This window comes from Oncorhynchus kisutch, linkage group LG30, assembly GCF_002021735.2.
Source record: "Oncorhynchus kisutch isolate 150728-3 linkage group LG30, Okis_V2, whole genome shotgun sequence".
NCBI classification, from domain to species: Eukaryota; Metazoa; Chordata; class Actinopteri; order Salmoniformes; family Salmonidae; genus Oncorhynchus; species Oncorhynchus kisutch.
The window spans coordinates 27,129,072-27,154,486 of NC_034203.2; the positions used below are offsets into that span (position 1 = coordinate 27,129,072).

At 42.4% G+C, this 25,415-nt stretch overlaps 1 protein-coding gene across 2 annotated transcripts; it reads left to right on the forward strand.

The window, feature by feature from the left end:
* The first annotated feature begins 502 nt into the window (after window positions 1-502).
* wrnip1 (WRN helicase interacting protein 1) lies at window positions 503-24,912 on the forward strand. Of its 2 annotated transcripts, none has more exons than XM_020467647.2 (7): window positions 503-1,187; window positions 12,665-12,859; window positions 15,226-15,476; window positions 19,605-19,828; window positions 23,530-23,685; window positions 24,044-24,123; window positions 24,371-24,912. In XM_020467647.2, exons 1-7 carry the CDS (start codon window positions 543-545, stop codon window positions 24,650-24,652), a joined length of 1,833 nt encoding a protein of 610 aa, XP_020323236.1. In that variant the 5' UTR covers window positions 503-542; the 3' UTR covers window positions 24,653-24,912. The 2 variants fall into 2 exon arrangements, with proteins under 2 accessions (XP_020323236.1, XP_020323237.1); XM_020467648.2 differs by having other exon boundaries at window positions 504-1,187; window positions 23,530-23,681.
* The last annotated feature ends 503 nt before the right edge of the window (window positions 24,913-25,415 follow it).

Genomic DNA, 25,415 nt, shown 5'->3' on the forward strand with positions numbered 1-25,415 from the left:
AGGCCAGCTTGGCTACGTTGTTCTGGCTTTCAGCAAGCTGGCAGACCCCAACTATGGTGGGCCCTCTCTGTCCTCCTCTGCAGAGGGACCTCTGGTGCCTGTCTCTCATGGCTGCTGGGCGTCTTGTCTGAGCTGAAGAGAGGAAATACAGACAGTCAGACATGCATGCAGGCTATGTTACTCCTGGCAAGAGATGTTGATATACATTTGGATAATGGAGAAAATGAGAATTGATTTATTCCATCTGTCACCTGTTCCATTGCATCTTTGTTTGTAAAACTGAAGTGGCTTAATTGATTTATCGACTGTAGCCCAGAAGCCCACTATCTGCAGACCATAAACTACAAATCCCATAATGCTTCAAATAAATTCTGACCCCGTCCTAGGCAGACAGAAATGGCTCACATGCTACAAGTGAACACAAATCTTAAGTGATCTTTTTTATTTTTTAAACTGCTATAATAAATGTAAAAATATTATATTTTTATAAAGTGTCGGTGTTATGGTCACGTGGTGAGGTCAAGTTTAGCGGGAAAGAAAACATGGCGAGCGAAGTAGCAGGTAGCGTTGCGGAGCCAGTACAATGTCCCGTTTGTTTTAAGGATTTCGCGGCGTCAGAAATCAATGCCCATCTGGACAGATGTTTGTTAAACAATGACAGTTGTCCGACATCAACCAGTAAAGACATGAACGGACCACCTCTCAAGAAACCTCGCATTTCTAGCGAAGCGTCTAGTCCAACAGTCAACACAACAGACTCGTCGGAGGCGAGGAAAAGTACCGCGCCGCCCTCTCCGATTTTCAGGATGTTTCAGACCAACATAAATAAGGGTCCAGTTCAAAGTGAACGAAATACATTTTTATCGAATAAACCGATTGCCAGCACTGCTGTCAGCAAAGGAACGAAACGTCATTCACCGGACGAGATGGGGGCAGGTAAAGCGATGGGACAGTTTTGCATCGACCCCCCTGCATCGAACACACTGATAAAGACCCCGGGTGATACTACACCTGTGCGCGCATTGCTGAATATCGATAAGCCGCTGGCGGAGAAACTGCGACCAACCACGCTAGAGGAATATTTCGGCCAAAACAAAGTAGTAGGAGAACACACCCTTCTCAGGTCGCTGTTGGATTCTCAGGAGATACCGTCATTGATCCTTTGGGGACCACCTGGATGTGGGAAGGTGTGGTGTTCTACTTTGTAAACATACACATATAATCTAGATTGTATTTCCATGTTGTAAACGAAAGTAACACGTGAGTGATGATGAAGTTTGTGACTGACGAGCAGAAGTTGTCATATGCTGAGGCAGTGAAGGAAGATGGGTCAAGGGGGAGGGATCCTGAGAGGTGTGGTGTGAGTAGTAGATCTGTACCAGTACGGAGGGATAAACCAAGTGATATGTTTCAGTAAGACTGTAATTCTGGCATTTATAACAATGGTTATCAACTGTCCTGCAGGGATGGAACATAAATTGCAGAAAATAGAGGTTGTGGTGGCAGCTGCAGAGAGGTAATTGGGTGTGCTAGGTTTGATGTCAGAAGAGGTACAGGGTGTGTTTGGTGGTGGCTCATACTTTCAGGCTGTTGGCCTGAAGTAGGACTAAATAGATTTAACCCTTGTGTGGTGTTAATGTTTTTGTTATTCACCCAATGTTCGCGGGTCTGATGGACCCAAAACATTATTGGGTTTTTAAACAATACAGCCATAACAATTTATGTAAAATTACTTAATACATAGATGTTGACTTGCATCAATTACAAGCAATACACCTTCATTGTAAATTAGAATTTGTTCTTAACTGACTTGCCTAGTTAAAGGTTAAATGTAAAAAATATTGACAGCATAGTTAATATTTGCCATTTACCTCTGCTAGGTAAAATGTATCAATTAAAGCGCTATCATTATTTAAAAAATAAAATGTGATTTTTTTTTTAAACACAAATTAAGGCTGGTCTACACACCACACGAGGGACAGAGTTTTGCTGTGTGTGTGTGTTGCAAATGTATTTCTTGCACTTGATGCATGTGTACTGTGTCTTCCTGTCTTTGGGTCCGCGCACATCACAGCGCTTCTTCATGTTGCTACCGGCTGCAATCTAGAATGATGAAAACACTTAGTTCAGGAATTTTACTAACATCTCACTCACATATATAGTTACAGCGGGCCAAGGTAGAAGAGTCAGACACACATCAAATCAAATTTTATTTGTCACATAGACATGGTTAGCAGATGTTAATGCAAATGTAGCGAAATGCTTGTGCTTCTAGTTCTGACCATGCAGTAATATCTAACCTCTAACAATTTCACAACAACTACCTTATACACACAAGTGTAAAGGAATGTATAAGAATATGTACATAAAAAATATATTTGATTGCGTGATGGCCGAATGGCATAGGCAAGATGCAGTAGATGGTATAGAGTACAGTATATACATATGAGATGAGTAATGTAGGGTATGTAAACATTATATAAAGTGGCATTGTTTAAAGTGGCTAGTGATACATTTATTACATCAATTTTTCCATTATTAAAGTGGCTAGAGTTGAGTCAGTATGTTGGCAGCAGCCACTCAATGTTAGTGATGGCTGTTTAACAGTCTGATGGCCTTGAGATAGAAGCTGTTTTTCAGTCTCTTGGTCCCCGCTTTGATGCTCCTGTACTGACCTCGCCTTCTGGATGATAGCGGGGTGAACAGGCAGTGACTTGGGTGGTTGTTGTCCTTGATCTTTTTGGCCTTCCTGTGACATCGGGTGGTGTAGGTGTCCTGGAGGGTAGGTAGTTTGCCCCCGGTGATGCGTTGTGCAGACCTCACTACCCTCTAGAGAGCCTTGCGGTTATGGGCAGAGCAGTTGCTGTACCAGGCGGTGATACAGCCTGACAGGATGCTCTCGATTGTGCATCTGTAAAAGTTTGTGAGTGTTTTTGGTGACAAGCCAAATTTCTTCAGCCTCCTGAAGTTGAAGAGGCGCCGCTGCGCCTTCTTCACCACACTGTCTGTGTTGGTGGACCATTTCAGTTTGTCTGTGATGTGTACGCCGAGGAACTTATAACTTTTCACCCTCTCCACTACTGTCCCGTCAATGTGAATAGGGGGCTGCTCCCTCTGCTGTTTCCTGAAGTCCACGATCATCTCCTTTGTTTTGTTGACGTTGTGTGTGAGGTTATTTTCCTGACACCACACTCCGAGGGCCATCACCTCCTTCCTGTAGGCCGTTTCGTCGTTGTTGGTAATCAAGCCTACCATTAGTGTCGGCTGCAAACTTGATGATTGAGTTGGAGGCGTGCATGGCCACGCAGTCGTGGGTGAACAGGGAGAACAGGAGAGGGCTGAGAACGCACCCTTGGGGGGCCCCAGTGTTGAGGATCAGCGGGGTGGAGATGTTGTTACCTACCCTCACCACCTGGGGGCGGCCATTCAGGAAGTACAGGACCCAGTTGCACAGGGCGGGGTCGAGACCCAGGGTCTCGAGCTTAATGACAAGTTTGTAGGGTACTATGGTGTTAAATGCTGAGCTGTAATCGATGAACAGCATTCTTACTAGAGGTCGACCAATTATGATTTTTCAACGCCGATACCGATTATTGGAGGACCAAAAAAACCGATACCGATTAATCAGACGTTTTAGATTTTTTTAAAATGTGTAATAATGACAATTACAACAATACTGAATGAACACTTATTTTAACTTAATATAATACATCATTAAAATCAATTTAGCTTCAAATAAATAATGAAACATGAACATGAGAACATGAGAACATATGAAAGCTGGTGGTTCCTTTTAACATGAGTCTTCAATATTCCCATGTAAGAAGTTTTAGGATGTAGTTATTATAGAAATTATAGGACTATGTCTCTATACCATTTATATCTCATATACCTTTGACTATTGGATGAAACATGTCAAACGATGTATGGAATCAATCTTTAGGATGTTTTTAACATAAAACTTCAATAATATTCCAACTGGAGAATTCCTTTGTCTTCAGAAAAGCAAAGGAATGCAGCTACCTCTCAAGTGAAATGCGTGTCACCAGCGCGTGACTGCTGGCAGACCTCTGACTCATTCCTCTCTCATTCGGTCCCACTTCACAGTAGAATCCTCAAACAAGTTTATAAAGACAGGTGACATCTAGCTGAAGCCTTAGGAAGTGCAACAAGCAATATCCCACTGTGTATTCCATAGGGGCTGGGTTGAAAATCGACCAACCTCAGATTTCCCACTTCCTGTTTGAATTTCTGCTCAGGTTTTTGCCTGGCATATGAGTTCTGTTATACTCACACACGTCATTCAAACAGTTTTAGAAACTTCAGAGTGTTTTCTATCCAATACTAATAATAATATGCATATATCAGCAACTGGGACTGAGGAGCGGGCAGTTTACTCTAGGCACCTCTGGGCACCTTTCATCCAAGCTACTCAATACTGCCCCTGCAGCCATAAGAAGTTAACAGGAAGCCAGTGTAGGGAGGCTAGCACTGGAGTAATATGATCAAAGTTTTTGGTTCTAGTCAGGATTCTAGCAGCCGTATTTAGCACTAATTGAAGTTTATTTAGTGCTTTATCCGGGTAGCCGGAAAGTAGAGCATTGCAGTAGTCTAACCTAGAAGTAACAAAAGCATGGATTCATTTTTCTGCATAACTTTTGGACAGAAAGTTTCTGATTTTTGCAATGTTACGTAGATGGAAAAAAGCTCTCCTTGAAACAGTCTTGATATGTTCAAAAGAGATATCAGGGTCCAGAGTAACGCCGAGGTCCTTCACAGTTTTATTTGAGATGACTGTACAACCATCAAGATTAATTGTCAGATTCAACAGAATATCTCTTTGTTTCTTGGGACCTAGAACAAGCATCTCTGTTTTGTCCGAGTTTAAAAGTAGAAAGTTTGCAGCCATCCACTTCCTTATGTCTGAAACACAGGCTTCTAGCGAGGGCAATTTTGGGGCTTCACCATGTTTCATTGAAATGTACAGCTGTGTGTCATCCGCATAGCAGTGAAAGTTAACATTATGTTTTCGAATGACATCCCCAAGAGGTAAAATATATAGTGAAAACAATAGTGGTCCTAAAACTGAACCTTGAGGAACACCGAAATTTACAGTTGATTTGTCAGAGGACAAACCATTCACAGAGACAAACTGATATCTTTCTGACAGATAAGCTCTAAACCAGGCCAGAACTTGTCCGGTTCTAATCTCTCCAAAAGAATGTGGTGATCAATGGTATCAAAGCAGCACTAAGGTCTAGGAGCACGAGGACAGATGCAGAGCCTTGGTCTGACGCCATTAAAAGGTCATTTATCACCTTTACAAGTGCAGTCTCAGTGCTATGAAGGGGTCTAAAACCAAACTGAAGCCTTTCATATACATTGTTTGTCTTCTGGAAGGCAGTGAGTTGCTGTGCAATAGATTTTTCAACATTTTTGGAGAGGAATGGTAGATTCGATATAGGCCGATATTTTTTTATATTTTCTGGGTCAAGGTTTGGATTTTTCAATAGAGGCTTTATTACTGCCACTTTTAGTGAGTTTGGTACACATCCGGTGGATAGAGAGCCGTTTATTATGTTCAACATAGGAGGGCTAAGCACAGGAAGCAGCTCTTTCAGTAGTTTAGTTGGAATAGGGTCCAGTATGCAGCTTGAAGGTTTAGAGGCCATGATGATTTTCAACATTGTGTCAAGAGATATAGTACTAAAACACTGAGTGTCTCCCTTGATCCTAGGTCCTAGTAGAGTTGTGCAGACTCAGGACAACTGAGCTTTGGAGGAATACGCAGATTTAAAGAGGAGTCCGTAATTTTCCTCAAAGAAGTTGAATTTATTACTGCTAAAGTGAAAGCCATCCTCTCTTGGGGAATGCTGCTTTTTAGTTAGCTTTTCGACAGTATCAAAAATACATTTCAGATTGTTCTTATTTTCCTCAATTAAGTTGGAAAAATAGGATGATCAAGCAGCAGTGAGGGCTCTTCGGTACTGTCTAGCTTTCCAAGCTAGTCGGAAGACTTCCAGTTTGGTGTGGCGCCATTTCCGTTCCAATTTTTCTTGCTTTAGAGCTCAGGTGTTTTCTGTATACCAGGGAGCTAGTTTCTTATGACAAATGTTTTTAGGGGTGCAACAGCATCTAGGGTATTGCGCAAGGTTAAATTGAGTTCCTCAGTTAGGTGGTTAACTGATTTTTGTCCTCTGACATCCTTGGGTAGGCAGAGGGAGTCTGGAAGGGCATCAAGGAATCTTTGGCTTGCCTGAGAATTTATAGCACGACTTTTGATGCTCCTTGGTTGGGGTCTGAGCAGATTATTTGTTGCGATTGCAAACGTAATACAATGGTGGTCCCGATAGTCCATGATTATGAGGAAAAACATTAAGATCTACAACATTTATTCCATGGGACAAAACTAGGTCCAGAGTGTGACTTCGGCAGTGGGTAGGTCCAGAGACATGTTGGACAAAACCCACTGAGTCGATGATGGCTCCGAAAGCCTTTTGGAGTGGGTCTGTGGACTTTTCCATGTGAATATTAAAGTCACCAAAAATTAGAATATTATCTGATATGACTACAAGGTCCGATAGGAATTCAGGGAACTCAGTGAGGAACGCTGTATATGGCCCAGGAGGCCTGTGAACCGTAGCTATAAAAAGTGATTGAGTAGGCTGCATAGATTTCATGACTAGAAGCTCAAAAGACGAAAACGGTGTTTGTTTTTTTGTAAATGGACATTTGCTATCGTAAATGTTAGTAACACCTCCGCCTTTGCAGGTTGCATGGGGGATATGGTCACTGGTGTAACCAGGAGGTGAGACCTCATTTAACACAGTAAATTCATCAGGCTTAAGCCATGTTTCAGTCAGGCCAATCACATCAACATTATGATCAGTCAACATTATAGTTCATTGACTATAACTGCCTTTGAAGTGAGGGATCTAACACTAAGTAGCCCTATTTTGAGATGTGAGGTATCACACACTCTTTCAATAATGGCAGGAATGGAGGAGGTCTTTATTTTAGTGAGGAGATTGCTAAGGCAAACACCGCCATGTTAAGTTTTGCCCAACCTAGGTCGAGGCACAGACATGGTCTCAATGGGGATAGCTGAGCTGACTACACTGACTGTGCTAGTGGCAGACTCCACTGTGCGGGCAGGCTGGTTAACTGCCTGCTGCCTGGCCTGCACCCTATTTCATTGTGGAGCTAGGGGAGTTAGAGCCCTGTCTATGTTCGTAGATAAGATGAGAGCACCCCTCCAGCTAGGATGGAGTCCGTCACTACTCAACAGGCCAGGCTTGGTCCTGTTTGTGGTTGAGTCCCAGAAAGAGGGCCAATTATCTACAAATTCTATCTTTTGGCAGCGGCAGAAAACAGTTTTCAACCAGCGATTGAGTTGTGAGACTGCTGTAGAGCTCATCACTCCCCCTAACTGGGAAGGGGCCAGAGACAAATACTCAAGGCTCGGCCTCTGACTCGCTGCTTAATGGGGAGAACCGGTTGAAAGTTTCTGTCGGCTGAATGAGCGACACCGGTTGAGCATTCCTACAGCATTTCCCTCCAGAAGCTATGAGAAAGTTGTCCGGCTTCGGGGACCGTGCAAGGGGATTTATACTAACGTTACTATCTGTACTTACTGGTGGCACAGATGCTGTACTTACTGGTTGCACACTGAAATTACCCTTGCCTAACGATTGCATCTGAAGCTGGACTTGCAGCACAGCTATCCTCGCCATAAGGCGATCGTTCTCCTTTATATTATGAGTACAGCGACTGCAATTAGAAGGCATCATGTTAATGTTACTACTTAGCTTCGGCTGTTGGAAGTCCTGATGAACTATGTCCAGATAAAACGTCCGGAGTGAAAAAGTTGAACGGAAAAAACGTTGAGTGAGGGAAAAATTAAAAATATAAACGTTAATTAAAAGTAAAAACCGTAAAGTTGTCAGGTAGCAAAGTACGGTTGGCAACAGACCGCATAGCAGCACGTAAACAAGTTTGCAAGTTGTGACCGGAAATGACGCTATGACGCTCACTGTCTACAGCCACCTGTTTCCATCACCAATTGAAACGCTATCAGCGCGCACCCCACTAACTAGCTAGCCATTTCACATCGGTTACACCAGCCTAATCTTGGGAGTTGATAGGCTTGAAGTCATAAACAGCTCAATGCTTGAAGCACAGCAAAGAGCTGCTGGCAAACGCACGAATGTGCTGTTTGACTGAATGCTTTCGAGCCTGCTGCTGCCTACCACCGTTCAGTCAGACAAATCATAGACTTAATTATAGCATAATAACACACAGAAATACGAGACTTAGGTCATTAATATGGTCAAATCCAGAAACTATGATTTCGAAAACAAAAAGTTTATTCATTCAGTGAAATACTGAACCGTTCTGTATTTTATCTAATGGGTGGCATGCCTAAATCTAAATATTGCTGTAACATTGTACAACCTTCAATGTTAATTCTGGCAAATTAATTACGGTCTTTGTTAGGAATAAATGGTCTTCACACAGTTAGCAACGAGCCAGGCGGCCCAAACTGCTGCATATACCCCGACTGCTTGCACAGAACGCAAGAGAAGTGACAATTTCCCAAGTTAAAATAAATTCATCTTAGCAGGCAATATTAACTAAATATGCAGGTTTAAAAATATATACACTTGTGTATTGATTTTAAGAAAGGCATTGATGTTTATGGTTAGGTACACATTGGTGCAAAGACAGTGCTTTCTTCGCGAATGTGCTTGTTAAATCATCACCCGTTTGGCAAAGTACGCCTCGATTCGATGAGAAATTAACAGGCACCGCATCGATTATATGCAACGCAGGACACGCTAGATAAACTAGTAATATCATCAACCATGTGTAGTTAACTAGTGATTATGTTAAGATTGATTGTTTTTTATAAGATAAGTTTAACGCTAGCTAGCATCTTACCTTGGCTTCTTGCTGCACTCGCGTAACAGGTAGTCAGCCTGCCACACAGGCTCCTCGTGGAGTGCAATGTAAGGCAGGTGGTTAGAGCGTTGGACTAGTAACTGGAAGGTTGCAAGATCAAATCCCGAGCTGACAAGGAACAAATCTGTCGTTCTGTCCCTGAACAGGCAGTTAACCCACCATTCCTAGGCCACCATTGAAAATAAGAATTTGTTCTTAACTGACTTGCCTAGTTAAATAAAGGTAAAAAAAAATACAAATAAATTATGTTGAAGAATACCCGTAGGCGGCTATATTGCGCAAGTGGTCACCTGATGCTCCCAGAGAGATTCTCGCGTAAAATACAGAGGTAGCCATTACTCCAATCGGTCCTACTGAAAAACGAATTGTCCCGATGGATATATTATCGAATAGATATTTGAAAAACACCTTGAGGATTGATTATAAACAACGTTTGCCATGTTTCTGTCGACATTATGGAGAAAATTGGGAATATTCTTCACAGTTTTCGTGACTGCAATTTCCGGGCGATTTCTCAGCCAAACGTGAAGAACAAACGGAGCTATTTCGCCTACAAAAATAATATTTTTGGAAAAAAGGAACATTTGCTATCTAACTGGGAGTCTCGTGAGTGAAAACATCCGAATCTCATCAAAGGTAAACGATTTAATTTGATTGCTTTTCTGATTTCCGTGACCAAGTTACCTGCTGCTAGCTGGACAAAATGCTATGCTAGGCTATCGATAAACTTACACAAATGCTTGTCTAGCTTTGGCTGTAAAGCATATTTGGAAAATCTGAAATGACAGGGTGATTAACAAAAGGCTAAGCTGTGTCTCAATATATTTCACTTGTGATTTTCATGAATAGGAATATTTTCTAGTAATATTTATGTCCGTTGTGTTATGCTAATTAGTGTCAGATGGTGACAACGGTCCCGTTCACGGGATGGGGTGTCACTAGAGGTTAAAATAAGTGTTAATTCAGTATTGTTGTAATTGTCATTATTACAAATAAAAATATATATATTGGCCGATTAATCGGTATCGGCTTTTTTGGTCCTCCAATAATCGGTATCGGCGTTGAAAAATCATAATCGGTCGACCTCTAATCTATATCCACAGTAAAACGAGTCCTATATCGACATAACCTGAAAGGCCACTCAGCAAGGAAGAAGCCACTGCTCCAAAACCGCCATAAAAAAGCCTACCGTTTGCAGCTGCACATGGGGACAAAGATGATACTTTTTGGAGAAATGTCCTCTGGTCTGATGAAACAAAAATAGAACTGTTTGGCTATAATGACCATTGTTATGTTTGGAGGAAAACGGGGGAGACTTGCCAGCCAAAGAACACCATCCCAACCGTGAAGCATGGGGGTGGCAGCATCATGTTGTGGGGGTGCTTTGCTGCAGGAGGGACTGGTGCACTTCACAAAATAGATGGCATCATGAGGAAAGAAAATTATGTGGATATATTGAAGCAACATCTCAAGACATCAGTCAGGAAGTTAAAGCTTGGTCGCAAATGGGTCTTCCAAATGGACAATGACCCCAAGCATATTTCCAAAGTTGTGGCAAAGTTGTTGGCTTAAGGACAACAAAGTCAAGGTATTGGAGTGGCCATCACAACACCCTGACCTCAATCCTATAGAAAACTTGTGAGCAGAACTGAAAAAGCATGTGAGAGCAAGGAGGCTAACAAACCTGACTCAACCTGACTCACCAGCTCTGTCATGAGGAATTGGCCAAAATTCACCCAACTTGGAAGGCTACCCAAAACGTTTTACCCAAGTTAAACAATTTAAAGTCAATGCTAACAAATACTAATTGATTGTATGTAAACTTCTGACCAACTGGGAATGTGGGGGTGGCTTATTGTCAGTCTCATCCTCTTCATCCAACTCCCTGTCAGACTCCGAATTGACAGGGACAAAATTCAAAATTCTTTCACACTAGCTTCTCTCTCTGCTAAAAAATGTCTAAGGCCCTCTGAGCAGAGATAATTTTTGCCATACTGATTGATTGTGTTAAGTAGCCACATATGCAAAGCTATTTATTTGTTGTGTCCCTCCCCCAATTTGCACCTGGTTGGGGTAGAGTTTGGGGAAATAATATTTACAATGTATTAAAATAATATATTGTAATAACATTATGCATGTTCTCTCTCACAAGACATTGTGTAGTTTCACACACTACAAAGGGTAAAGAGTGAGAAAAGAGGGCGACTGGCAGGGAAACAGACAGGTTCTTGGTGCTATGTTGAAACAGCAGGCCCAGAGAGGAGGAAAACAGATTGAAGGCACACAGCAAACATTTTTGTTTAATTTTTACTTGTTTTCACCCACACACACACTTTCCCACACTTTTATTACCCTCAGGTCCAGTGGACCTGAACACCACATATGTAATATTAATGTGTAGGGGAGTGCACAGTGTGAAAATGTGTTATTTTACATGTTCTTCACAGAAAATTAGCCAAGGTCAATGAGTCTCAGTTTGAAAAAAGTATTAATTGTATCATTTTTATTTTTGTAAACATTGAAAATGGGCCCACAGACCCAAACACCACACAGGGGTTAAATAGTGGAGTATTATTTTTATATATATATATATATTTTGTGAGTGTTGTGTTAGATGGTAGGGTATTTTAAAAATATGCTTTTTTTCAGCAAAGTATTATGGAGTTGTATTCCAGTCTGGTAGGTGACAGGAATGCAACATTTATTGGATGCCAACCACAGGTGAAATTCATCGAAGAAGAAGTGGGACTGACAACAGCAGCAACAGCAACTTCTCATATCAGCATCAGCGCCATTTTTTTTATTTTTAGACCAGACCAATTAGTGTTGCTCAGTTGCAGCTTGTTAGAAAAATAATCTATAAAGCAGACAAATATTGATTTCAACCAACCATCCCCCTGAGGTCGTCGTTGCTCAAGAACACGAGACCCCTGTGGGCAGGGAAGACCTTGCAGCAGCCTTGGAATGTAACAATAGGGCATATGCCCAGTGCCTACATAACGTTAAGCCTAAAGATAAGGCCATTTCTGCAGTTTTTTGATGATGATTGACTGAGTTCATGTGATTATTGCAATGCCCACGGATGGCAGTCACATAATTGGAACTGCTTGAAATTCTCCCATTAGGCCTAGATACTGGCTGGAGTCTTGCGTTATCTGCACTGTTAACGCCATAATAGGCCAGCTACCTCTGACTTGACTGGCCACCATAACAGCATGCCTCTTAACACTTTCCCTTTCTCGCTGACTCTCTTTGTCAGCCCCCCTGGTGTCATGGGTCAGTTTTCATGAGATTTATGGAGCTGGACTCCAGGATTTACAGTGGAGGCTAGATTTATGAATTTGTCTTCAGGGTCTTCTAGGCAGGGACCAGGGGACTTGGTTCCATCTGTGGATTATAGGGACTGGAAAATGCATTATAGGCCTTTAAAATACAGATGGAAATGCTGTGACAGTGGCACGCAGCGGGATCAGTAGATGCATGATTTTAGGTGCCTGCCTGCATTCCCAAGGATTTAATGAAGAAAAATAAGTTTCACATAGGGCCCTACACATAAGAGGGAATCATGTTATGTATCTATCTTCATCATTAGTAGTAATCATATTTTGAACGAGACAAGTATTCAGATGGATAAGAATTCTAAGAATTAGATATGGTGTCACTATGAACTCTTACGTTTATGTATCTCTGTCCTTCCTTCCAGACCACCCTGGCCCACATCATAGCCAGCGGCAATAAGAAGAGGGGCACGGCCCGCTTCGTTTCTCTCTCTGCCACCAGCACATCCACCAATGAGGTGCGAGAGGTCATTAAGAAGGCCCAGAATGAGTTAAAACTGATGAAGAGGAAGACCATCCTCTTTATAGATGAGATCCATCGCTTCAACAAGTCACAACAGGTAATAACAACCAAAGTGCTCCAGCCAATAAGAAGAATTGGGCTCAGGTTTCAGCCAATAATAATGACAAAGGGTGATGACATTTATTTTTATGAAAATGTGTAGGTCTAATTTCACTCATCTTATGTCTTATCACATTTTTCATAATGAGTAGTGTACTCCATGGAGTTGTAGGCCAAATTATTTAGTTGCCCTTGCCTAGCTACAGCCACACATTTGTCAGAAATCTCTGTACACTTGTGATTGGCTATCATGCTAGTCTGTCTGCGCGGTCTCAACCACACTAGTATAGGAATATCCATCCCATGATCCCAAAATAGACTAAATAGATCCCAAACAATACCCATTATCCACCCTCTTTGTATCTACCACAGATTCTTGGAAATATTCTTTTTTTAGAGTAGCATCTCAATCAGATTCCCTGAAGCCATTTGAGAGAGAGATTGTTTGCATAATTCTACTATTAGAATATGGTATCACATCACCTAACTTGCCAAGATAACGCTTCAGATTTATGTTGAATGATAGTGGCCATTCTTTTCTTTCACAACTCCACACCATTGTGTAACAGTACCCACACACCATTGTAGTAACATGGTGTGTACTTAATCTGCATCTGTGGTCCACATCCCTGACCAGTACATATCGACTAAAACATATTTAGTCCTAAATGTAACATAATGGACTAGTGCTGAATGATTAACTGAATTTTTTTTTTTTTTTTGGTTCAAATATATGAATTCCATTTCGTTCTGTTTTTCAAGAGATAAATCAGATCCAGCCTGAACTGTCCGATGTAGTTGTAGTTTCCAACAGGCCAATATTTACATAGTTTAGCACTGAAAACATGGTAATTAACTACAATGAGCATAATGCATTGAGCCAACTACTTGTCCGGTCTGTATGTGGCAGACACAGAGACGGAGAGAAGAGACATAAGAGCGCTCGATCAAGAGCGATTGAGAGTAGTTACTTCTCAATATATGATCTAAGTGATTTATATTTGGTATTTAGCAGTCAAAAGTATACCTTTAGTAAGAACTACTGAGATAGTGATTTTGTCAGACAGCGTAGGCATCAGCTCTATAGAGATGAGATGATGACTTGGAATGAAATAAAGTCATCAAATGTATTATACACAACTGAAATATTTTATTAAAGTAATGTGAGTAAATGATGGTTAGTAAGTGATAAGCAGTAAGAGCAGTGACTAGCATCATGGGGCTTTTATTAATGATCTTATTCTGTGTTACAGCATTCAACCCACATAATGCATGGTGCAGTTAATGTCTTTAAAAAAAAGTTATAATCGAACCGAAACCGAACCAACCTTATAAAGAACTAATCGCTCAGCACTATAATGGACAGATGGGTTTTGATAGAAAATCCGATCTGAAATAATTGCTTCGTACAGCATGCCACAATTGTTTTAATATACCTACAAAGTTTAACAAACTATAGTAACAATAACATAGTAAACAAGTATCACTCTGGAAATAGCAATAAATATCCTTATCAGTTACTGTCTTCATTTTGTGTAGTGTAATATGAATTTAATTTTAATTTAATTTTTACCTTAATTTAACCAGGCAAGTCAGTTAAGAACATGTTCTTATTTTCAATGACGGCCTGGGAACAGTGGGTTAACTGCCTGTTCAGGGGCAGAACGACAGATTTGTACCTTGTCAGCTCGGGGGTTTGAACTCGCAACCTTCCGGTTACTAGTCCAACGCTCTAACCACTAGGCTACGCTGCCGCCCCATGAAGGCGGCAGCCTCACTGGCACAGGACGACCCTTTTATAGGGGAGGCAGGGTAGCCTAGTGGTTAGAGCGTTGGACTAGTAACCGGAAGGTTGCAAGTGCAAATCCCCGAGCTGACAAGGTACAAATCTGTCACTCTGCCCCTGATCAGACAGTTAACCCACTGTTCCTAGGCCGTCATTGAAAATAAGAATATGTTCTTAACTGACTTGCCTGGTTAAATAAAGGTAAAATAAAAATATAATAAATATTGTGTCTGTGTAAATTCTGATAACAATTAACAGGCAGTTAGAGCCAGGGCCGACTCTCTACACCGTGCTCGGGCTAAAGCGGTGCTAAGAGGGAAAACATAGCCATCATAGCGCATGCGTGAGATAGATTTGTATTTTAACCATGTACCCTATAATGCTTTTACACAGCTACCCTATTAAACCAATGTACAGTGAGGTATAGTGCAAATGGTATTTCATGCACAGGTAATCAAAGCCCTGTGACTCACCCTTGATATTGAACCACTTTTGGGATGCTCAACACCTTCTTCTCTTTTCTTCCCATGTCTCTCTTCACTCTCTTTCTATGTCTCTTGTTGTCTGCCTGTATGTAGGATACCTTCCTCCCTCATGTGGAGTGTGGGACAGTGACTCTGATCGGGGCAACCACGGAGAACCCTTCGTTCCAGGTGAACGCGGCTCTGCTTAGCAGGTGCAGGGTCCTGGTTCTGGACAAGCTGTCTGTGGAGGCAATGGGGTTGATCCTGCTCAGGGCCGTCGCTACGCTGGGGATCAGTGTACTGGGAGAAGATCTCAGCGACCGCATAGATCAAGACGAGTTAGACCCAACCGAGCTCAGATCAGAGTAAGTAGCTGATACCCCCTCCTCTCGGAATGAGCGCCTTGTTATCACGGAACGTGCCGTGTAGACACGTCATCCTTAAGTCTAGGATTCCTGAATCCTGATTGGTCGAGGGGGACGTCCTCTCTCTACTCCGTGCCCACCTTAAAATGTTTTCCTTTAGGTCATTTATGGCCTGGCAGGCCTGACTATAGGCAGACAGCCCTGGCAGTTGTGTTCTCTCTCTCTCTCTCCTTATTCTCCTCCCTCTCTCTCTCCTCCCTCTTTCTCTTTTTCTCTCTCCTTTCTCTCCTCTCTCTCACTCACTCGCTCGCTATCCTTTCTCTCTCTTTCTCTCTTGGAGAAAATATCCTTTCTATTTTATTCAGCTTTGTTCAATTGTATTCTTCATATTCTAAAATAATATACTATAATGCCATGGAATTCTAAGCAAATCTTGTCTGCTAAATGAACTAGTAACCTCTCGCTCGCGCTCTCCTTTTTCTCTTTTTCTCTCTCTCCTTTCTCTCCTCTATCTGTTTCTCTCTCTGTTGACAGAGGTGTAGGGGAGTGTGTCGGTATAGCCTAGCCTGTTTAAGTGAGACAGCTGTTAACTGCTGGCAGCAGATGAGGGCTCAGTTTTAACAGTACCAGATTCATGGCAGAAAGCCTTCATGGTCAACATGGGTGTGATTGAGTGGTGGTGGTGATTGAGCTAACATTAGATGTTATATTTGTGTTTAAAGATCTTGGTACAGATGCAAGCCATGGAGTGAAATGCTCTTTGGTTGTGTACAGATCTTTACGCTCAGGTGGACCAACCCTTTCTATTACATCACATCTTTACATCCGATCTTGTTCTGTCAAATTTATCAAACTATTCATTTGTTCCAAGGAACATTTAAACCAGACATTTTCCACACTGCATCAGCAAAAAATGGTCTCAGCCCTGACTTTACTCTCTCACCCCTATCAAATTAAAAAGGGGCTATCGTCTTGTCTGGAGTCCAAGCCAAGGGAGGAGACAGGCATGTTTGGCTGTATGTTTCACAGGAAGGTCCCACTGGGACAGCTAGATGAGACTAGTTTAGTATGTGCCCTCCCTTATCACCCTCCTCACATCATTTAATTGTATGCCAAAAGTCATGAATAGAATTGAAAGGTTTGTAGGGTATCCAATGAGCTGTTGGTGTCACATAGCTATGGCATGCGGTTCAGATGTCACACTTAGTGGCTTAAATGTCAACATTGAAACAGTATATTTTATTAATCTACCCGCAGGTATTTACTAAATAGATCTATTGTTTCATTTAGGCTCATGGATCAGAATCAGCACACTGGTACCTAGGGCTGTGGCGGTCACAACATTTTGTCAGTCTGTGATTGTCAAGCAAATAACTGCCAGGTACCAGTATGGATTCCACATGTAGCCTACAAGCCGCAGAACTTTGAAACATCTACATTTTTTAAAGTATAATAAATCCATGCCTACACCTTCACAATATAACCAGTTTTTATTTTATTTTAGACAGGTCTAAAGAAACATGTAGTCTATTTCAGAAGAACAGAATAGGATACTCAGAGATGTCCTTATGTTAGGTCCTGATCTGGCTATGCCATATGGCTGTGGGCTACACTAGTTCATTTAGCAGACAATATTTGCTTTGAATTTCGTGGCATTATTTTAGATTTTATAGTATGAAGAATGCAATTGAACAAAGCTGTATAAAATAGAAACGATTTGAGGGAGTGCACACATGCGGCTATTCTGTGTTGTGGTTATCAAAGAAATAGGTTCTCCTATATGCTTAATTTAGTGGTATTAATGTAACTTTAGTTGTTCTACAAACATTGGGTTATATGTTTAGATTTGCAATACATTCTAAGACTGCATGATGTGACTAATGATGATGTGAAAAAAGTTTCTTGAAAGGCTTGAGCTCTGCTTAGTTTTTTGCACCGGCTGTACACACTTCAACAGTCTCTCATTCACAATTTGACAAGCACTTGATAATGCCTCAAATTTCCTGCCGGCATTTGTGTGGATGTAATGCCCCCTAAAAAATCCCATGGCTTTTGCGGCCAGTGGCTGTTGTGCCTTTGGGCTGAATATAATACTTGTAATTCCCTTCTCCCTGAGTGCTGCGCGCCCCGAAGCACCTCACTCACATGGCTCTCCATCACCTGATCGGGTCTTTCCCACAAGCTAAAAGTGAAGACCGACACATCGGGACGCAACTGCGCGTGTCCTTATCCAATTCCGAGGTGTCCACATTTACTGTCCACATTTACTTTTCGTCAGCCAACAAGATGAGTAGGCCTAACGAACAGAAAAAGCACTAGCCTATGTCAATCTACTATCCCCCATAGTCCTAAAGTTGATCTATTCTGTGCAATAAATAATTATTCCAAACATAGTCTGGGACAGTTGTGGGACGTGATTGATCCCAAATTAATACAACCATTAGCATTAAAAATATATATTTTTTACGCAATGAGGCTGATGCCACAGATCAGAACATTTAGCTTAAAATGTTGATAAACTATTAGGCTATTTCTTCACATTCTAATCGCAGCAATGTGCACACGGCAGTAGGCTGTAAGAGCGAATGTTCTATTAGCGGGAAAACACCATTGTCAAAAGTGACCGCAAATGCAATTATGCATGTTTCTTGCCTCACGCTAGGCATCATTCAAAAGTGATAATATATCATTCACAAGTGATCGGCTAATATTGTCACCCATCAGACAATACTTTATTTCATCTTGTCTTTACATAAACCAAATAATATATGTGTGATATTTGTTTTGATTTAGAATGGACCATTATCATGTCTCGAGATAGATCTATGCACTTAATAATACGGTCACCGTAACGGTAACCCTCCCGGTACCTCAAATGATTATAAAGATGAACTTTATAAATCAACTTGATAGATGATTACACATGTCGACTAGAATATATGCCAAATTAAATGGATAAATTTAGTTATGATTAGGTTTCTGGAGGCCACTCAATAAACTGAAATTCTAGTCAAGAATTATGCGTTTTTCAGGTGGCAAGTCCCTGGCATGGTGGGTTAGGTTTGAGTTATGTGGATCAGTATTAAGGGGGTCGGTATCGGTAACAAGAGACGTTTACATGTCCTGACCCACTTGGAGCTGGTGGAGGGTGTTTGCATCGCCCGGGGACCAGGGACCACGTTCCACTCTCCCCGTTAGTTCTCATGTTGTCACAGGACTGTCGGCTCAACACTGTCCTGACTGTCTAACCTGACACCCAGACCAGAAGAACACTCAGGCTAACTTCTCTCCAGCTCCTGCAATGACATTATCACCCAGGCCAAGTCCAATAAAGATGCTCCCCTGCTGACTCCATAATGTGGTTTTTGGTAAGGTGTTGTTTATTTGTCACCTTAGTGGCCAATAGGGCTGTGAATTGCCAGAGCTCTCACGTTACGATATTATCACAATACTTAGGTGCCGAAGCAATATGTATTATGATTCTATATGTATTGCGATTCAGTACTGTCATTTTATTTTGGTGCCGGTTCAGCCAACTAGCGCAAAAATAATATTGTGATATTGTCAAAACAATACGATATATCTGCCTGATATGTAACTATCACATTTTTTTTGTTCCATCACTAGTGGCCAACTCGATCAAGTCTCTGTTGTGTACTTGTTTTAGAGATGGGATTATTTGAGAACGACACATGGTATTAGACCAGATGCTGGTACAAGGACACTGCCCATCATGCCTTGGCTAAATTGAAGAGTGCCCCTCGTGTGGGTCTGGTTTATGTCACCATACATCAGGGGGGGCCTGCCGCTGTGAGAGGGTCTCGAAGTGTGGCGTCGTACCGGTTGCTTTTCATCAGGGTCAACCGTTTGGATCTGGGGATGAACGATTAGGTAGTTGGCTGGGGGATCTGGAGGATCATCCAAAAACCATAGCACCCTGTTTGCAGGAGTCAAATTCTGAGCAGCAAGGTCTCTATTTGATGTTGGATGAAAACGCTTCTAAGTGCAGTATAGCAAAAAGACACAGTTATTGTCACTTTTCTCTGTGCCATTTAGGCCTAATATAATCGGAGCTAAACATTTCTTATTTGTTATTATTGAATGCGTTTCTGTTTTCATGTTTTGTAGACCAAAGGTCTATATTGAGCAGAAGGCTCTGGACACCATAGCCCACCTGTGTGACGGCGACGCCCGGGCGGGGCTCAACGGACTCCAGCTGGCTGTCCAGGCCCGGGTGGGTGCAGCCCGTCCTGGCCAATCAGGATCTGGCAGTACCCCACATGACATTGTGGTGCAGGAGGAGCATGTGAAGGAGGGCCTTCAGAGGTCCCATATCCTCTATGACAAAGCAGGTGAGTCCAATGGTTCAATAGAAAAGAGTATAGGAGTATCATACTAACAGGTGCATGGAGAAAAACTGTACACTAAATTGAAACTCCAGCATACTGATGATCTTGATGCTCCTCAATGGTTCAACCATAACATTAGAGTACATTATTTTCAATTGATTCAGCTGTAGTCAGTGGACATTTGACATTTTTCTAGGATGTTCTTTTACACTGCCCCTCACTGGACTGACAGACATTTAAAAATGTCGATGACAAATTATGTTACTTGTCATGATTCAATTTGATAATTACAGAGTGGTGACATCCTGTCTGGTTGGCTCCACAGCAGCAGCCCAGAGATAATAACCCAAGCAGCCTGTCTGTCAGCTCATGGGAATGGACCTGTGAATAGTTTAGGTGTATTTCAGAGGTCTCTTGTGAAATGGTGAATGCGATGGTCCTATTGGTAGAGCTAACTTCCCCTTTGCTCTGAGTCTGAGAAATGCAGCCAGATCCAGCCAAAGAACAATTTGCCCTCTAATACGTACAGTAGACTCTTTCAATATGCCCTACATTAGCTGACTCAGGCCAGACGGCTAGTGCTAATTAGGTTAAAACCCTCAGACAGTGACTGCACAAGTGATGTCACCGTGGTGCCAGCCTGCCAAGTGCTATTGTGGCTCACTGCATTTGATTGATGCTTTAGAAGCATGGACTGGTTGTTGTCAGCGTCATCTTACTGGAATCAATGAATATCCAGAATATGTTAGTCAGAGGACACTTAGGAGATTGATAGACTCTTTGGTGTGGTCGTAGAGTATGTAGTACCCATCAAAACTCTTATTATGTGCATTAGTGTCTGAAAAGTCAAGGTGAAGGGACTTGATCCCAGTTTCTTTTAACCTCTGGTTCTCAGCTTTACTTTTTCTGTCAACCTCAGTGGAGGATGGGTAGAGGAGTCTTCTCAAAATTCCTGGTATTTTCCCTCTCAACACTTGCCTGTCAAACTTCTCAGGATTTTACTAGTAAATGGATCAACCACTTCAAACATGCCATAGAGTGTATGGCTCTTTTGCAAATGAGAGGATACATGGGTTTTTGGGGGGATCCTGGGGACCCTTTGACTCTGACTGCTGCTGCCAACACACCACCAGGGACAGAGGGCTGTCTGCCATGGGCTTGAAAAGTTTGTGCCAGCTGGCGTGGCAATTTATTATGAGACCCCCTGAGCTCCATCATCCTCCATGGCCTGGTTGATTTACAGGACGCCTGCCTTGTTTCCGTGTGTCCTATTTTGGGTGCTGAAGGAGGCCTCCAGGTGGATGAAGCCTTATCCAAAATAGCTGTGTCAACACACTAATGCCTCGGGAGGTGGGCTAATTCCTCGGGAGGTGGGCTAATTCCTCGGGAGGTGGGCTAATTCCTCGGGAGGTGGGCTAATTCTTCGGGAGGTGGGCCAATGCCTCGGGAGGTGGGCCAATGCCTCGGGAGGTGGGCTAATGCCTCGGGAGGTGGGCTAATGCCTCGGGAGGTGGGCTAATGCCTCGGGAGGTGGGCTAATGCCTCGGGAGGTGGGATGGGATATGGAGGGTTGAGGTGGGGGAGTTATCCATCGTGGAGAGAGGTGAAAGAGGGACTACCTGAGTGACAAATGACACATAGCCGTCCTAATTCGAACCTGTCTCATAATGGGACATTGCCCACTGGAAGCAAGGGATAGACCCTCACTAGCCTGGTCCCAGTCCTGTTTAGTGCTGTCTTGTCAACTCATATTGTCACACCTTACAATGATGCTAAGACGGGTCAAACAGACAGGACCAGGCTAGAACATCACCGCAATGGTGGGTTAATTGGTCTGGGGAGACTGAGGCCTCCAGAGAGAATCCAAAACCTAATTAAGCCTATGGGGTTAAAGGAGCTAGCCAAATTTAAAATCTAACCGGAATTTCCTCTGAAGATGCCCCAGAAATTATTAATGTACATCAACTATACAGCAGGAACATAAATATAGCCTAGACCCAGCCCAGCAGCCTCTTAACTGTTATGTCAACTAGCTAGACACCCAGGATAGATGGTTTTACCAGCTATAGGCCTAACTCTACATTTACTCTATTTAATGTTTTGTCCTAAAAAAAAACTGTGATGAAATTCATTCACATCATTGCATGTAGACTAATCTCAGTTACCCGGAAGTACAATTATTTCGCGAAAGTTTGTCATTTACTGTTTTACATCTGGAAGGGAATGCCGATAACAATTGTGATTACCTTTTTGTGTAAAGGAAGGAAGCAAAGTCTCCTCACTCGCAAACGAAAACCATTATCCTCACACAGGCTTGACAACCCACGTACCAGTTTAAGCTCACCGCCTTTGCCCAATCCTGATTTCTCCAAATAATCCATGCCAAAAACCCCAAACCAGGAACAACTGCTGCTTGTGGTCACATTCTACGTGAGCCTTGACAGATTCTCGTTGTTTCATGTTCATGAGAATCTGTCCACAAGAGAAGACATGTAGACCTCCACCACTATTCTGTTGTGTGAACTGATCTGCTCTTTTAAGTTTTGTTAGTGTGAAAGATATTTTGATGAAGCCATTTTTTTATCTATGAAACTAAAAACAAATGACTTGTGTCAAGCAGGCATTGGTCTGGATTTGTTTCTAAGCCCTCTACAGTTAACCAGTAACTTTTGTTTATTATTCTTTGCCTTGGAAAGTTGCCAGTGAAGCTCTGGCCAATTTAGGCCTCATGTCACTCTGAGTAGCAACTATCTCTGCTTGATGGATGGAATGTCCTCTCTAGGTTTCTTCCTAGGTTTTGGCCTTTCTAGGGAGTTTTTCCTAGCCACCGTGCTTCTACACCTGCATTGCTTGCTGTTTGGGGTTTTAGGCTGGGTTTCTGTACAGCACTTTGAGATATCAGCTGATGTACGAAGGGCTATATAAATAAATTTGATTTGATTTGATGTGGGTGTGGACTGGAGGGAGATGGATGGAAAACCGTAGGGGCAGCTTGGCAACACACCCCCCCCTCCCATGGATCACTAGGGATCAGAAGAATAAAATACTTTCTTTTTTTCTCTTACAAATAGGCTACTTTGAGCATTTGATTGAATTTTGCCAGGAGTGCCAGATGGGGCAAGGGGTTTGTACTTTTAGGACTATTTCATTGTTTACATTGTGCCCCGAAAAATCATAATAGTATTTGAACCCAGGTCTGCCAGTCCAGGGAGAAACATTATAAGAAACATATGGCCTTGTGTAACTAAAACAAGACAATCATTTGTATTATTTATATATTTTTGGATCCCTTATTTTTCTTCATCCCCGCCCCACCTTAACCCCTTCCCTCCCCTCCTTTTGTCCACTACATTATATGTACACTACATGACCAAAAGTATGTGGACACCAACTCCTCGAAACGTCTCATTCCAAAAATCATGGGCATTAATATATGAGGGTGCCAAGTTGAAAGTCACTGAGTTCTTCAGTAATTCTACAGCCATTCTACTGCCAATTTTTGTCTATGGGGATTGCATGTGTTTGTGCTTGATTTTATACACCTGTCAGCAACGGGTGTGGCTGAAATAGCCTAATCCACTAATTTGAAGGGGCGTCCACATACTTTTGTATATAGTGTATTTCTATGCATTTCTATTTCTCTCTAGATCTACATGGTCATTTTCCCACCCATCCAACCCTACTTTGTTGTTTGTTACATAAAGGTGAGGAGCACTATAACTGCATCTCAGCGCTGCACAAATCAATGAGGGGCTCCCACGAGAACGCTTCCCTCTACTGGCTGGGCCGCATGCTGGAGGGAGGAGAGGACCCCTTGTACGTGGCTCGCAGACTAGTCCGCTTCTCTAGTGAAGACGTGGGTGTGTGATGCGTCTAGGTTTACATCAAACCATTGTTTTAATCAGATATTGACCCAATTACATTAACCATTGCATTGGCGCAACCTCAGAAAACACTGTAAGGAGGAGAATGTGCTTTTTATAAAAACATGTTGGTCAAGCACTAATTACCTGTACCAAACTATTGTCAACAAACATGATCTAGCGTCTTTGGTATCATCCCAGACTAATCTTATTTTTGCCCTGACATTTGTATGCAGAGTCTATTTTCTGTTGGTCTGCACCTGTCAGAGCCATGGAAGGAGTCTTCCCTTACAACTCAAAGGCCTAGACAAGGTTATGGTGTGTTCTGACTGGATGTCCTGTCCCTTTTGTTCAGGTATGGCAGATCCCTCCGCCCTTCCTCAGGCTGTATCTGCCTTCCAGGCCTGCCACTTCATTGGGATGCCAGAGTGTGAGGTGAGACTTAAATCTTGTCACCAAGGGCAACCAAGAGTTGTCCTTACATCTGCCTCTGTTAAATATCAGCTCTTTGTTATGTTGTGGATACAATAAAGAGAGACATTGGATTTTACCTGAGGAACTCCTTATTTTCTGACCATGGTATCCGGTATGCCTTTTGATATTTGGCCATATCAAAACACTAATAAAGGTAATTCTCCCTCTACTCCCTTTCCTCCCCTCACTCCTTCCCTCCCACCCTCAGGTGATCTTGGCTCAGTGTGTGGTGTACCTGGCCAGGGCTCCTAAGTCGGTAGAAGTCTACAAGGCGTACGGTAACGTGAAGGCCAGTCTGAGGAACCATAAGGGCCCCCTACCCTCTGTTCCCCTGCACCTTCGCAACGCCCCCACCAAGCTCATGAAGGACCTGGGCTACGCTGAGGGCTACAAGTACAACCCTGCCTTCAGTGCCCCTGTGGAGCAGGACTACCTGCCTGAGGAGCTCCGGGGAATGGACTTCTTCACCTGGAACCCCTCTGACCTATAACCTTTGAGGTTGACCCATGACCTCTGGCATCTGAGGTGAAGGTTACTGTGAGGGTTATAATGCTAAAGATCCATTTTTGTGCTATGAGGACCTCTGAAAATGCTGCTGGATCTAACACGAATAGAACACTTAAGTATAAGACCAATTTTGAGTTCAATGATATCACTTTGTTAAATAAATGTAATCTTGTATTGTAGATTGTTACCATTATGTTGATATATTTTGTTCAATAGACTTATAAATAAACAGAGGGACAGTAATTAGCACCTTTTCTATTATAATACATTTTATCATTTAGGACTTACTGAGTGTACACAGAATTAGGAACACCTTCCTAATATTGAGTTGCACCCCCTTTTGCCCTCAGAACAGCCTCAATTCATAAGGGCATGGACTCTACAAGGTGTTGAAAGCATTCCACAGGGACGCTGGCCCTGTGATGTTGACTTCAATGCTTCCCACAGTTGTGTCAAGTTGTCTGGATTTCCTTTGGGTGCTGGACCATTCTTGATACACACAGGAAACTGTTGAGTGTGAATAACACCGCAGCGTTGCAGTTCTTGACCTACTCAAACTGGTGCTCCTGGCACCTACTACCATACCCCGTTCAAAGACACTTAAATCGTTTCTTGCCCAAATGTCCCTCTGAATAGCGTACCCAATCAATCAGTCTCAATTGTCTCAAGGCTTAAAAAACTTTATTTAACTTGTTTCCTCCCCTTCATCTACACTGATTGAAGTGGATTTAACAAGTGACATAAAT